General features: G+C 37.8%; 1 protein-coding gene across 1 annotated transcript; it reads right to left on the bottom strand.

The window, feature by feature from the left end:
• Window positions 1-1,784: 1,784 nt before the first annotated feature.
• Window positions 1,785-5,443, bottom strand: LOC4325800 (mediator of RNA polymerase II transcription subunit 22a). The gene is made up of 4 exons (XM_015773717.3): window positions 5,234-5,443; window positions 5,080-5,145; window positions 3,574-3,808; window positions 1,785-2,128 (listed from the first exon to the last, which is right to left on the bottom strand). Exons 1-3 carry the CDS (start codon window positions 5,378-5,380, stop codon window positions 3,575-3,577), a joined length of 447 nt encoding a protein of 148 aa, XP_015629203.1. The 5' UTR covers window positions 5,381-5,443; the 3' UTR covers window positions 1,785-2,128; window position 3,574.
• Between the last annotated feature and the right edge of the window lie 9,587 nt (window positions 5,444-15,030).

Consider the following 15,030-nt stretch of genomic DNA (forward strand, 5'->3'; position numbering starts at 1 on the left):
ATTCTCCAAGCGTCGTTCCGCATGCATGCAAATAGCCGAGGGACAGACAACATCAACAAAATTTCACATCCTCAGCCCTCTAATTAGGGGGTGTTTAGTTCTATGGGTATAAAGTTTTAGCGTGTCATTGGGTATTATATATGATGTCGCATAGGGTGTTCAGGCACTAATAAAAAAACTAATTACAGAATCAGTCAGTAAACCGCGAGACGAATTTATTAAGCCTAATTAATCCGTCATTATCAAATACTCTCTCTATCTACTTTTGATAGTCATATTTCATCTTGGCACATAGACCAAGGATAAGTAATTCTACTTATCATCTATTTAAACATGCTACTAGTCATTCATCGCAAACAAGTGATTCATTAATATTTATATTTCTCGATGTCCATATAGCCAATCTTGTGTGGAAGAATGGAGAGTCACGCATTAAATCTGAGAAAGTCATTAAGATGATAGGTTGTTCGATTAAAATATGCCTATCAAAAATAATTTTTTCAGATTTGAAAATATAACTATCAAAAGTAGATAAAGAGAGTATTTATTGTAGCAACATGTTGTCAAATCATGGAACAATTAGGTTTAAATGATTTCTCTCGTAAATTAATTGCAATCTGTGCAATTAGTTATTTTTAGTCTATATTTAATACTTCATGCAGATGTTAAATCTTCGATGTGATAGGGTGTAAAGTTTTAGGATGAAATCTAAACAGGGCCTTAGGGAAGGAAGGAGTACTACACTAGCTTCACCATTAAAATACTTCCTCCGTCTTAAATTTTGTCTCGTTCTAGTTTGATCATCAATTCCCTAAAATAGATAGTTTTATCATCAGTCAAACATTGATATATTTTGATTACTAAATTTTAAAAATTCATATAGCTTAACATCATCTTAAAAATATTTTCATGATATATATAAACTCCCTTCATTTCTTTTTATAAAACATGCTACTATATAAAGTAAAAGAGTCAAAGTTAGTGAATTTTCACCAATGATTACTCCAGGATTTGCACATTTAGTATTAAAAACGATATCAATAGAATTATACTCTTACGTTACGTAGTTTCGTGAAAGATTACTTTTGTATGCGTATTAACAATACCATTTATGAGGAATCAATGGCTAAAGTTCGCTGGCTTTGACATTTTCATTGTATAGTGGCATGCCTGCATGCCTCGTAAACAGAAACAGAGGTAGGGTTTACGTGCGTACGTTTATAAGAGTGAGTGCATGTACGTTGTGAGTGTCTGTGTTGTACTGTGTAATTAAAAAAAAAGAAACAGAGAGTTATTCACACGTTGTTAAACTATGATTTTTTTTAAAAAAATATTAATAAAATATATAAATACTTGACTTAGAAAAAATCTATAAAAAAATAAAAAAATTGGAAAGGGGGAGTAGAAGTAATGAACGAAAAGATCCAACAAAGATAGTGCTATAAAAAGAGACTCAAAAGGAAATAACACTGTAAAATGACACGATACCATGCACTTCTTCCGGTCCTTCTCGTCACAGCTCACAGAAGTGTGCTGGAACTGACATTTGACGAGGCAGGAGGACGTCGAAAAGGTAAAGATCGTGTCATAGTTCTTCTACAGAATCCTACTACAACCTGATATTTTCTAACATCACAAGGATTGTCATTTGTCATAGCCTCATAGGTACTCCTACAATCCAACATCACAAGGACTGTCGGATGAGCAATCTGAGATTTTCTACAGTTCTGAAGAACGTACTATGAATTTCTACAGAACGATCTGAGATTAACATCAGCAGGGTATGCAAAAAATGGTATGTACTCATATTAACCAGTTTGAACAAGTCCGCTGTAACACATGTTAAGCGTCAATATTGTTCCTCCAATGCAAGGTAATCAATTTAGCACGTAGAGATAAATTACACAGCCGTACGAGAGCAAACAGCTTCGTTTGGGTGGAAACTAGAACGCCTAAAAAGGTAGAAACCAGAAAGGCATCCCAAGTTCCCAACAACTTATACAGTAAAGTTGGGGCTAAAAGATCAAATCAGTTCTTGATTAAATTAAATGTGATTTTACATAAGACATACTGAACAAGTCATTGTCACTACTGCTTTAAAGTCCACGCCTATTCAGAAGGGATAATCCTGATAACATAGTAAAGACGATCAATGAGTAGAAAGCTTGTAGACTTACTAGTCATTTCTGACTAGTTAGGAGTTGGTCATTTAGTCTATTTCATATATAAAAAGAGCATATACGGTCGCATCTAAAAGCCAAACCAAATAACTTAAGCTTAAAAAAATAAATCATTAGAGTACTAACAGCCGCGCTGCCTTAATGTCTCCATAATTATCAATAGGCAAACCTTTTGCTGTGAATCTATCTAGGTGCTTGCTAATTACTACTCCCTCCATCTACTTTTGATAGGCATATTTCCAAATATGAAAAATTTATTTTTGATAGGCATATTTCAATCCAACAACCTATTCTCTTAATGACTTTCTCGGATTTAATGCGTAACTCTCTATTCTTCCACACAAGATTGGCTATATGTGCATCGAGAAATGTAAATATTAATGAATCGCATATTTACGAGGAATAACTAGTATACTCTCCATTACAAATTGATCTACATATTTCATAAGTATACCAAGACAAAAAAAAATAATAACTCTCTCATACTATATTTACTCTAGCAACAAACTCAATGCATGCATCATCCCCACTATTTCCTAGCCAATAGCAAATCAAGATATTGCATGTGGGTTATAAATGCTTGTGTGCATGGATGCATGCATCAATGTCCATTTACTCCAACGCACAAATAACGAATAGACCTAATGAATGAACATAAATATGTAGATCATTTAGAAATAACCTCAAAAAAACTATATGTAGATCAATTTGGAATGGAGGGAGTAGCATGTTTAAAGATAAATAGAATTACTTATCCTTGGTCTGTGTGCCAAGATGAAATATGACTATCAAAAGTAGATGGAGGGAGTAGTATATAAGCATAGCATGTAGAATGGCCAAAAGACGTTGCTTAGAGCACCCGCAATGGTAAAGTAATGTGCTTTCTATAAAACATGTACATTTCAGCAATAGACTAGATTAATAGTAAACCACCTCAATAGTATGTCTACATAGGTATCTATAGCTCTCTCATGCCTTGCCTCGTTTTTCTCTATAGACTATCTCTAAGTTAGTAGATAGCTTTGCTCTCTCTCTTCATTTAATATCTTCCAAGTAGAAAAATATGCTGACATGGATCTCTTGTAGAGAGCCTATAGATAACCATTGTGGGTGCCCTTAAATTCAACAAATTTAACTGGCTATCTTTTATGGAGGCAGCAAAACAATCTATGGGATACCCACCAACTTGTCCATCTTGCAAGAATTCCAAATTAGACCCAACTAAACGTTATGCTTTGCATATCAATTGATGTACAATTTTTCATCAGCAAAGGTCTTTGACTGAAAATTGCAATTAACCATGAATTGACACCAAATCTTAGTATTGTAAGCAACTATGCACCTCCAGCAATTACAAGGAAATATCTTTCACTCAGAGAAAGGTAGAATTTACCTCATTCATCCGGTGGTGTCCGCACAACAGATGAGTAGTAATGTGCCTCCAACTCCTTTAGGCTTCCTGCTGCCTCCTGCCCAATCCTCTCCAGCATTCTCTCTGTTCCTTCAGCTTGTTGACTAAGGATCTCAATCCGCCTATCCACATTTTCAGTTAACGAAGCAAGCCCAGAAAAGATAGCTGTTCTCTTAAGCTCTGACACTAGTTTCAACAGAGAATCAGCTGAATGTATCTGAAAAGCATGATAGCATATCGCAGCTGAAATTACACATTCAACGGGTTTGCCAAATGATACTGATTACTAGAACTAGCTTCCAATTATATTACAAAAGCATACTTTGTAGAATGGATGGTTGCAATATGTTAACATAAAGGTAGATCAGAAAATACATAGGCAACAAAATGTGATTCAAACTCATTATTCATTACCATTACCATACTGTCTATGATAAGTAAGGCCATTGCGTGTCTGAGGTAGGTTCTTCTCAATCCACAGATATACACAAACTATGATATCATGTTCTGAATCTTACTCTGCGTGACTAGAGTCAGTTTCTTGCTTGAATTTTAACTAACCAATCCCTGATTCCCTGTTTCATATGCACTGCATTTTCACCCTACCCAGATAACATCCCTACCGTTATTCAAATATCAAATTCCATCTCTATAGCGATGTCCTTGTTTGCACTAGATATCTCCTTTCCAGATAGTGTTTTTGGGTGTCGGATTAAACACGGTGATATCTCCTCTGCGTTGGATAGCTTCGTCTATTTGAACTTTGACTCAGTAGAGGCGCGTTTGGAATCCTCACTAAGTTTACTTAGCCAGGATAAGATAGGATAGGCCGTCTGATCGCTAGCTCATAGAAGTTAGTATGCTTGTTTGGTTCAAGCGAGTTGCTTGTCTGTACGTCCCTCCAAGTGGTTCCAGCATGTCTTTGACTGCTTGCATCCATGACATTGGGCTTCATTGCTTGCCGTCCAGGGAGAGCCAAATTGGCTCTCCATGGTGGGCAAGGATTTGTTGACGGTTATTGCCTACTTTGCTTAGCAAAGCAAGATTAATTTGCCTCTACCAAACAGCTGAGGTTTCCAAGCAAAGCTAGTTTCACTCTTGCCTAGGATTGCCTTCTAGTTATAAGTTCCAACTAGATCAGGGTGCACCTGAAATCAAGAAATCAATACTATAACTCCTAAATCCTAACAAACAGCTATCAAGGATATGGCACCAAGGATTCACTGCCATGGCTTAATTTGACCCCTAATACAATGGTAATACCAAATTGAGCAAGTAATTCCTCGGTATTTCTTCTTACACACCAATTGTCTCCACTACTGAGGTAGGAGGAACATCTCCAGTTCTCCATCCAGCCGGCACATCAAATGTGATATTAAAGCTTAAAATTAGGGGCATCGTAGCTCTAAATTTGCTCATTTAGACAAATACTATAGGGCATGATTTAAACACCGCCGCGAAGAAACAAGTCATGGAGCAAGTGTGTACCAAGCGGGAGCCGCGCATGTCCATCTGGAAGGCCTCCTGCGTGTTGCGCACGGGCGGGTCGTTGACCTGAGACGAGCGGAGCGGAAGTAGGAGTTAGGGTTTGGTACGACACCAAGGAAGAGGAGGAGGGAGAAGTGGGGAGGGGGGGACGTACGCGCGCGATGTTGATGAAGGCGGCGAAGTTGTCGACGAGGCTGGAGACGTCGGCGTCGGCCTTCTGGAGGAGCGTCTTCTGCTTCTGCACCGCGGCTGCCGCGGCCGCCGCCGTCGGCCCCGCCGCCGCGCCGGCGCTCTTGCTCATCGTTGCTGCTGCTGCTGCGATGGCGGCGGCGCAGGTGGGTGCCTCTCGTCTCTGGGCTTCGTCGGGAGAGGAAGCAATGCGAGGCCCACTTCATAGCACCACGTCGTGGGCTATCCGAAGGCCCATGACGAGACTTGACTTGCGGGTGTTTCTTGGGCCACGGAATGCGCAAATTCTGAGTTATTTGGATGAGGAATAAGTTCACTTAGGTCCCTCAGCTTGTTGCCAAGTCTGGAATTCGTCCCTGAACCGCAGTAATATGACGTGTTCCTCAATTTTCAAAACCAGTGCAAATAAGGTTGCAAGACGGTTTTGGATGGTGGTTTTGGTTGACATGGAGCCTATGTGACATTGACGTGGTACTTAAAGTCTTTTCAAAACCATAGGACCCACCCGTCAGTGAGTGTCCAATTAAAATAAAATAATTACAGTGGATCTCACCTTTTTTTTCTCTCTTTTCTCCGCTCTCTCCATCTTTTCTCTCCCTCTCATTCGTGGTGACCGACTAGGGCGGGCCAATCTTCTTCCAGAACAGGTTGAGCAACATCAAGAATGTAGAAGAGGACGGCAACCTGTGGCCGACCGCCAGGTACCGGGAATGAGAAGAAGCAAGAAAGGAGAAAAGTGAGAGAGAAAAAAAGAAGGAACGAAAAATAAGGGGGACCACTGTAATTTTTTATTTTAATTGGAACTCACTAACAGGTGGGTCCCATAGTTTTAAAAATACTTTAAGTGCCACGTAGGCGTCACGTCAGCCAAAACCACCATCTAAACCGTCCAGAGACCTTATTTGAATTGGTTTTGAAGGTTGAGGGGCATGTTATATCTTGTTACTTTAGTTCAGGGATGAATTCAGACTCGTCGACAAATTGAGGGACCTAAAGTAAACTTTCCCTTTGGATGAATAAGTCTTGAGGGAGGCGATTCTACATAGAGCAAGACAGGAAGGAGAAAAATATACATATTCCTTATTTAGACCAGTGATTGTGTGATTGGGCCTCCCAAGGCCCAACAGATCGAAGTTTTGTCTGAAATCTGAAGCAGAGTAATAACCCTTCAGTTCCTGAATCTGACCAAATTCGACGAACAGAATTATGCAAAAACAGCAGATTCGTTCACCCAAGACATGGGCCTACACTGGTTGATCTGATATGTCAAGCAAAGAAGAGTATACACGAGAATAATGTTTTTTTGGGAAGAAAGAGAAAAAAAGGATCGGGAACAGGAGTTGACACCAGCTTTGCCCGATTCCTTTCTCAGTCTCCCTTTTCTCACCACCTTTCGATCCATCGATCTCGCTTCCTTTTGCTTTCTTGTTCCTTTCCCTTTCCCCATCTCTCTCTGTCGTCTGATGAACTCCGAATTTGCTGTTTGCTGCTGCTGTAGCTAAGCTAATCTGCTGTTCCGTGTTGGGTGCTGCATCATGTCCCTGATCAACGTCAGGTTTACCATCACACGTCACTGTTGTTAATCTGCCTTGCAAGTAACTCAAGTTGTTTTTTTAAAAGGAAAAATTTGATGATGGTGGCTACCTAGCTAGCTCCGACCGACAATCACCATTAATTAGATGCCTGCCTACAACTGATGACTAACAAACCTACCTAATTAAGTACCTATGCAACAAGTGGTAATCAAGCATACACCACACTATAGCTAATCTAGCACAGTTACTGACTCCATCAGTAGCTGAGCATTAGCTCTGAGTACATTAGAAAGCAGCTCAATAATGAGATACCTTTGTTGCTTAATGATCCAAGCTATAGTGTTTGGACCCATCTACTTAAACGTGGAACCTACAGCACTTAGCATGCATGTGCTACACTTAAACATTTCAGCTCTAGCAATGTGCATGGTTTTTATAACTAACTCAGTGCCTAGCTAATCTAGAGTTAATTATAATGGCATCAGCAACTAGCTAGGGTCTTTGGATCAGATTGCATTGCAGAATTAATCCAGAGTTAATTTAATTTGCCAGGGTGGAGGGCACTGTCAAAGTGCTTGGCCAACTGAAAGCTACTAAGTAGGCCAAAATTCACACTTGCAGACACACATCATGCATAAACATTATCTTAATTACTAGGAGTGAAACCTGAAATGCATATGCTGGAGCTGAACAAAAAGGTAGTGTTTTTATCTGAAGACTTATCAAGTACTCTCCCAGCCAATCAAAACTCACCAGTTGAGCACAAAGCCTTTGTGGAAAAGATGAGCAAGCATAGATTAGCTTAGCTATACCAGAAAAAACAGGCTAAGTCTCAAGTGAAAGGCAAAGTACAGATACCAATAAAGTGGGCAAGCTTTCATCAGACCAAATGATCAGCAGTCCACCATAGTTGTGCACTTTAATCCCTGCCTCCTCCTTGATCTCCCCTACATAATGCTATGCTATGCATGTCAAGGTGTCAGCTGCTAGCTTAAGCATGGCATCTTCCTTCTAATCATAGCACTCACTCCTAGGGCTACTAAAACATTGGCTCTACTTGTTGATTTGTGACTGGTTGGCGCCACAGGGGGAGGACCCCACCCTCCACGAAAACGCAGGGACTTCTTGCACTTGAGCATGATGATGCCCTAATGTCTTCCATGATTCGATCTGAAGGAGACATTGACTCCATTGCTTCAGTTCTAGACTAGCTACCTCCTGCAGGACCCCCTAAGGCCCCCTTTGAATCACAGGAATGAAAAAACGGAGGAATAGAAAAAACATAGGATTCTGATAGGAATACAAGTGTAAAACAGAGGATTGCAAAACACAGGAAAAACATAGGAATGACCGTTTGATTGAGCCGCAGGAAAAACACAGGAATTTGAGGAGAGAGAAAGACTCAAAGGATTCTTAATATGAGGTAGAACCTCATGTTAAATTTCCTTCAAAATTTGCATGGGAAGAGCCATTCCATAGGAATTTTATAGGATTCCATAGGATTCATTCCTTTGATTCAAAGGGCTATATAGGAAAAATTCCTATAGGAATTAAATCCTTTAAAATTCCTATGAATTTCCTTTGAATCAAAGGGGGCCTAAAAGAGGGGGATTGATGAACTCCGGAACAAGAAGCAAAGCTGTTCTCTTCTCTATTGGAAATCCATGCTAGTGCACACTGCAGTCATGCATGTTTCTTTCTTCTTGGCAAGCAACATTATTGGTTTAGCTAGCTAGTTAAAATTTATTTATTTCATATATATGAGCAGTAGCCTTTTAGGCCTTATTAATGTTCTTCAAACTGCCTCGCCTAAAATTGATGTTCTTCAAAAACAATTTAGTGTCATTTTGGAGTACTCTTTTCTTAGATAACAGGAAATTTTCATTACCCAAAACAAACAAGCAGTCATCTGATTACAGGAAAAAAAACATATTTTGGAGTACTATAAGATGCAGCAACTTAAGTTTATAGTCATATGGATGAGTTTTATAGAAGTTTTCAGTTCTTGCTAGTCTGATGAATGCCGGTAGGTTGTTGTTGTGTGTGAATTGTGTTGGTTTTCATCCATCTATCTATCTATCTATCTATCTATCTATCTATCTATCTATTATCTATCTATTATATACTAAAAGTCCATTAAACTTCCTTAAAACGCTCTCAAGCTGCCATGTGGTGTTCTAAAAACGCTCTCAGATTGCCACATGGCAAAAACATCTACCCTTTTATTTTTCACTTAAATACGTGGGTCCAATATTATAAACCATTAAATTTATATATAAAATAGTGTATGTACGGCGCCGCTGCCCCCACAGATCCGATCCTCTCCCATCACGGCTCGCGCGTACGTATGCACGCCCTTCTCCATCCTCTTTTTTCTCCACGGTAGTTAAGATAAGCATTATATTGTTAACTAATTTTAAATAAAATTTCCATGGTATATAGCCGGATCTCCCGGCCTCAAAGTATATCTTCATGCGAGCCTACCGGCATGGACATGTACTGATGTATGTGATCGTCGATGAATAACCTTTTAACTATATATATATGTTGAATTGTTCTTTTATTAGTCTATCTTTTTATATCCTAATATATCAATCAATTATTTAAGGTGCACATTGACTATGATTTTATTGTCAAATAAAAAATAGTGTGAGACATATACCTTCACGATTTACAATTTGTTAGTTACTTTGGTTTTTAATAGATTGATACCTTTAACTTATATATATACTCTTTCATCCCAATCAGAAATTATATATGTCTGGCATGCTTGTATACATGAAAGCATCAGCTAACCTTTGAAATTTCAATTAATGTACACTCCATGGACAATGATACTGGATTCCATGAATGATTTCAGAGTAAATAACACAAAAAACTTCAGATACTATGATCAAATTATTGCAAAACTATAGATTTGAATTGGTGTATCACAAAACTACACATTTAACACCAAATTTATCACAAAACTACACATTTAAAATGAAGTGTCACAAAACTACACATTTAGTAACTAAATTATCACAAAACTACAGATTTAGAACCAATTTAGTCAAAAAAAATGTTTACAGCTCCAGCATAATAATGGTGCTAGGGATTAAACTCTAAAAACTATAGTTTTGTGTTAACTTCAATATTAAATATGCAGTTTTGTGATACTTAACCTTAAATATTATTTTTTTGATAAATATGATGCTAAATCTGTAGTTTTATAATACAACGCCTTAAATATGTAATTTTGTGATAGTTTGATCAAAATACATGTAGTTTTGTGAAATTTAAATAAAATCAAATGTGTGATTAGATCAAATATTTTGTTCCTAAAAATTCTTTTAACACCTCTAATAAGTTGAAGAAAATTCAAAAAATTTGATAAAGAAAAAGGCAAATTAAACCTGGAATCGATAAATGATTATATGATTTATAAATACCCCATAGTAACATAAAAAGGTATTTTAAATCAAAGCAAATATTTGTGATTGTATTAAACACCTTGCCACTAAAAAATTCTCTTAACGCCTCTAATAAGTTAATGGAAATTATAAAAGTTATGGTAAAGAAACAAACAAATTAAACGTATGATCCTTATTTCTGCTTAAATTAATCAAACCTACATGTCCATCCCCTCCACTGTTTGATCTCATCGTAGATATCTCACATTTCTCTTCTAATATAAGGGTGTGCAAGAGTGTTTGCAAAAAAAAAAAAATACCACATTGGTCGAATGCATTAGTCGATTGAGATATCAAGGTTTTGAATGGCTATTACCTTTGAATCATAAATTTTATTGTTTTTATCCATTTAAATCATTTTTTTTAATTATTAAAGGTTGAACACTAAAACAACTGTATGTCTCATCATATTTCCATTTATACAATAGTCATAATTTTCTATGAGGAACTATCCCTAGCTGGCTAGCTATGATAATTCGATTACGTCTACTATCAAATAATAAATTAATTATTGGTTTTCTACATAAATTGGTAGAGCAATTAATTATATATTGTTACATATCCAATGTCTTTTATAGCAACTTAAGTTTTCTCTCTTTTCCAATAGAACTTCAACAGACAGATGTCCTAGGTACCATAAAATCCAATCTCCAATAGACAATTTTATAAATAACGTAATTAAATTCGTCATGCAATGCTAACGGAGAAAACATAGACAAATCATAGTTTTGAAATATGGCATGTATTATTCCGTTAGTACATTATCTTATAAGTTTCTCAAATGCAACCTACGATACATGCCCGCACGAATGCGCGGGCTACCTTCCTAGTTAAATTAAAGGACATATAAGTAACCCATTAAAAACCACAGAGGGTCTTAAAAAACTAGAGAAGCGTATATACATGAAAATGAATTTACATCTTCCTTACAGTAAAGTAAGAAACGAGTTTACGTCACTGAATATTACAGCAACCTATCAATTTGACAGTAAAATAATATAGAGAATATTGAAGAGTTATGTTCTATTCAATAATGATAATAAAAGAGATATGTTCTATTCTGAAGACTTTTCTCCTCGATGGTCCTTTTCATCAAGCAATGCTTCAAGCCAAATTGGTCAAGAATAGCATAATAACACTAATAACCATTGTGACTATATAGCGGAGACAAATAGATGGTTCAATCAACAAGTGCATCCTTGTCTGTCAAAGCCTAATTTGATGTGCTTCTACCTTATGTCCTGGTTCCACTAGAGGATGCATGCTGCATGCCAACTAAGATGCTTGCCCAAAATTGGGAACACCGCAATTACTTATAGCATATTTGAACTCTCCAAAAATCACACAATTAAGATGCAATCTTTCGGCGCATAATAATCAAGTTGAGAGAAGGCCTATAAAACAAACAATATAATAAGAGGCAGGGTAGGGCCCACAATCTAATCACGTTCCATTTGAGATAAGGTTTTCTTGACATAAAACTACATCAATGCAAGGACTCAAGTGAGATCATAACAAAAGTGTTTTCAAATCTCCCCTTTTGAGATCTTGTTTGTAGTTGGGACATCTTGGTGATGGTGACTCACATGGGCCTCAGGCCAAAGGTTTTAGCTAGCATTAATTCTTTAGCCTTTACTCCTAGGGGTCAAAAAATATTTTTTTTCTAGGTGCCTTGTGGTAATAAGGGTATCAATTCAACATAGCTAGCAGTTTGTTGGGAAATATGATGGTTCATCAACTTATTGCTTCTAGTGGTTGGGTGTCCAACTTACAAGTATGGTTTAAGAAAGCTTTGGGAAAATGTTGTTTGGTGGTCATTCAGTTTGTTATGTCCCCTTCTTTCAAAAGCAGGTACTTTTTTTTTTCAGAACATAACAATGTGCAATGGTGATCAATTATTGACCTTTGGAAGTATGCCTTCCACTTGTACAGAAATTTTAAACTATATGTCAAACTAGCAGTGAGAAGAATTTGTTCTGTGTAACATATATATTACGCCTCAACCTTTGCAGTTACATATATTTTAGAACTACTAGGAGCATGTAACATGTAAGTTTACATGAAACAGTTCATCCCCTGCATTTCTGTTCCAAACAAAAGCTGATGAAACTGGACAATGCACAGTCCAAAAGGAATCGTACTCATTGTGTGCCAAATTGGTCACAGAGGAATGTTTAGTAGCAGCAAATTGGATTTAAAATATGTTAACCCTGACAAAGCGATCCCTGAAACTGAATATAAGTAGTACGAGGGTTCATCTCTGCATATAAGAAAGTGATCAGAGACCATTTTTTTTTATCACGTGCATTGCAAGCTCTCTCGACAGAAAGAGGTGGCAATGGCAAATGGGCAAACATGTTTCCAGGGGCGGAAACAATAAATTAGAACACCCATCTTGCAGATCACAGGAAGACCACACAATTAACTACAAATAATTACAAAATAAAAACTTCTAAACTAGCAACCGCCGAACTCTAGTATTTTGGAAAAGTCCAACGGCTACATACAGATGAGTGCTAGCTAGCTGCTTAATTCTGGCAAAAAAATAATTTCTTAAAGAGCAATTATGGGCCTAGTGAAAGCAAGCTTTTTGCAGTACAATTGTGACTAAATTAGTCTTCAAATAAAGCGTACGCTGGTGGACTAAATGGTACAGATTAAATACTTAATTATTCGGTGCTTTGAAGATTACAATTGCATCAGAAAATCGAGACAGGAAGAAGAAGGACAAGTCTGAGTTGATATCAGGATAGAAACCTACCGGCGCAATATGTTTATCAACATGCCTAGCTTTACATCACCTTTCATATCACATCACTTGGAACAAGAATTTGGCAACTTGAACCCTAAGAAGTTGCCAATCCGGCCCCACACATGCATACATCGCAATTCTAGAAGATGATTAATTGCATATCACTTCAAACAAATTAATTAATTAAATGTTAATTTGGCCATCCCTTTCATCTAGCAGCTATCTTCTTAGCTATAAATTTCCTTCCTGATCTTGTGCAAATATTCAAACCACAACCTAGAGCTCATCTCCGGTTTTAGTCACCAAACAATTGAATACAAATTAATTAGTAGTAAATTAAAAATGGCCGGCTAGCTCTTTCAAAGAGTAATTAACTTGCTTGTTGGTCTAAACTTCCAAGGAGAGATATAGAATGAATTCTCTCTGCACTAGACAGGACTCGCCATGCGTCACCTACAGCTTGTCTTTTTATTAAAAGACCTATACCTACGTGTACTTGGGCCACCAATTAACTAAACCCACAAGCAACACAAGATCCCAAGATGATGCAAGCCTAGATTACCAGTAGTTCCATCTCATGCAATTCGTAGCCAATTAGCCAGTAAATCTTCGAGAAAAGATGATGCCATCTCTCAATTAGCTTGTTTAATTATGATTGGTTTATTTGATTTCGTCAAGACTGCTAACTAAATTAAGCCAATTAAAGAGATGTAGAGGGGGTCAATATATGTGCAGTTTTGTCAGCTATAGATTTGTCGAGTAGACTGAGCTGGTGCTGTGGTACACACCCCCATCTGACAAGGACAATTAGATTAACTAGGATTATATATTAAACTAAGCTAGTTGCTTGTCTGGAGACATCCTATCAAAACCTTTCTACATGCATCCCGTACAATTATAGCAGCTGATGGCGATTAGTTTATATATGATGATGCTTTGCTAAGTGAAGTGACTGCATAATGACCTGTGTAGGGCATTATACAATTAACCTGCATATTTTATTAGCTTCGAATAGGGTTAACCCTGTATAGTTTAAACTAGCATAATCCACTCGTATCGATCTGAATGCGATGCGAGTTTTTGGTAAGAGTCCGTCGTCGCAACAAATTAATTATTACGCTAGGCACACAAATTAATGGTGTTTAATCTATGGACTCTAGTTTTGGAGCACTCTCTAACCGGTGAACCTAGCATATATGGTAGGAAAAGCTTGTGCGCACGGAACTACCGATAATTAATATATGCGTAGAGTGCAATATATCACCGACAGTTTTGTCTTATAATACGGTCTTCAGGGGCGGGATAAAAGGGATGGAAGAAGGAAGAGGGGACCAATAAGACCACGCATGACAGCTGGTGGATGATCAGTTAAAATAAAGCCCAAAAGTGGGCAACCTGTGATTAATATAAGTGATACGGATCTTAGGATGATCTATCATCATCCATTCCCTGAGTGTCTTTACTGTGCACATGTTGACTAGCTAATCTTAATTAGTTTAGGGGATGCCTACAAAATTAACAAAATAATAGTACCAATTAAACCCCTGTCACATGCACTAAACAAAACAAAAAAAACCCTTGGAGTAAAGCAGCACAGCCTGATCCTATTGGCTGCCATGTGTGGCTTTCCCTGCGTTTGCCAACGTTTCATGGTCGTGGCTGCTGTCGCTGAGGCGGCCAATCGGACGGCACAGAGTGCAGGACACGTGTCGAGCTCTCACTGGGTGGATGATTCGTCCAATCAGAGCCCGAAACGTGGAGGCCGGTTTTTTTATAGCTTATGTGGCCGAGACGAACCGAGTTCGGAGTGTGCGTAGGTGTGTGGGGCCCACCAGAATCTCTATGCAGGGATTCGCCGGACATTACCATAAAAAGAAATTTTCTTGCTTCTGTTTGAGAGCCGAGACCATTGCCCATTAACGGAGTAGCCATCTCCTAACTCATTTCACTTAACTATGCTTATCTTGCAAGATCAATATATTAGCAATATGCTTGGACTAATTAGTGCTCCTAATATTTTTAG

This window comes from Oryza sativa, chromosome 1 (genome assembly GCF_034140825.1).
Source record: "Oryza sativa Japonica Group chromosome 1, ASM3414082v1".
Taxonomy (NCBI): Eukaryota; Viridiplantae; Streptophyta; class Magnoliopsida; order Poales; family Poaceae; genus Oryza; species Oryza sativa.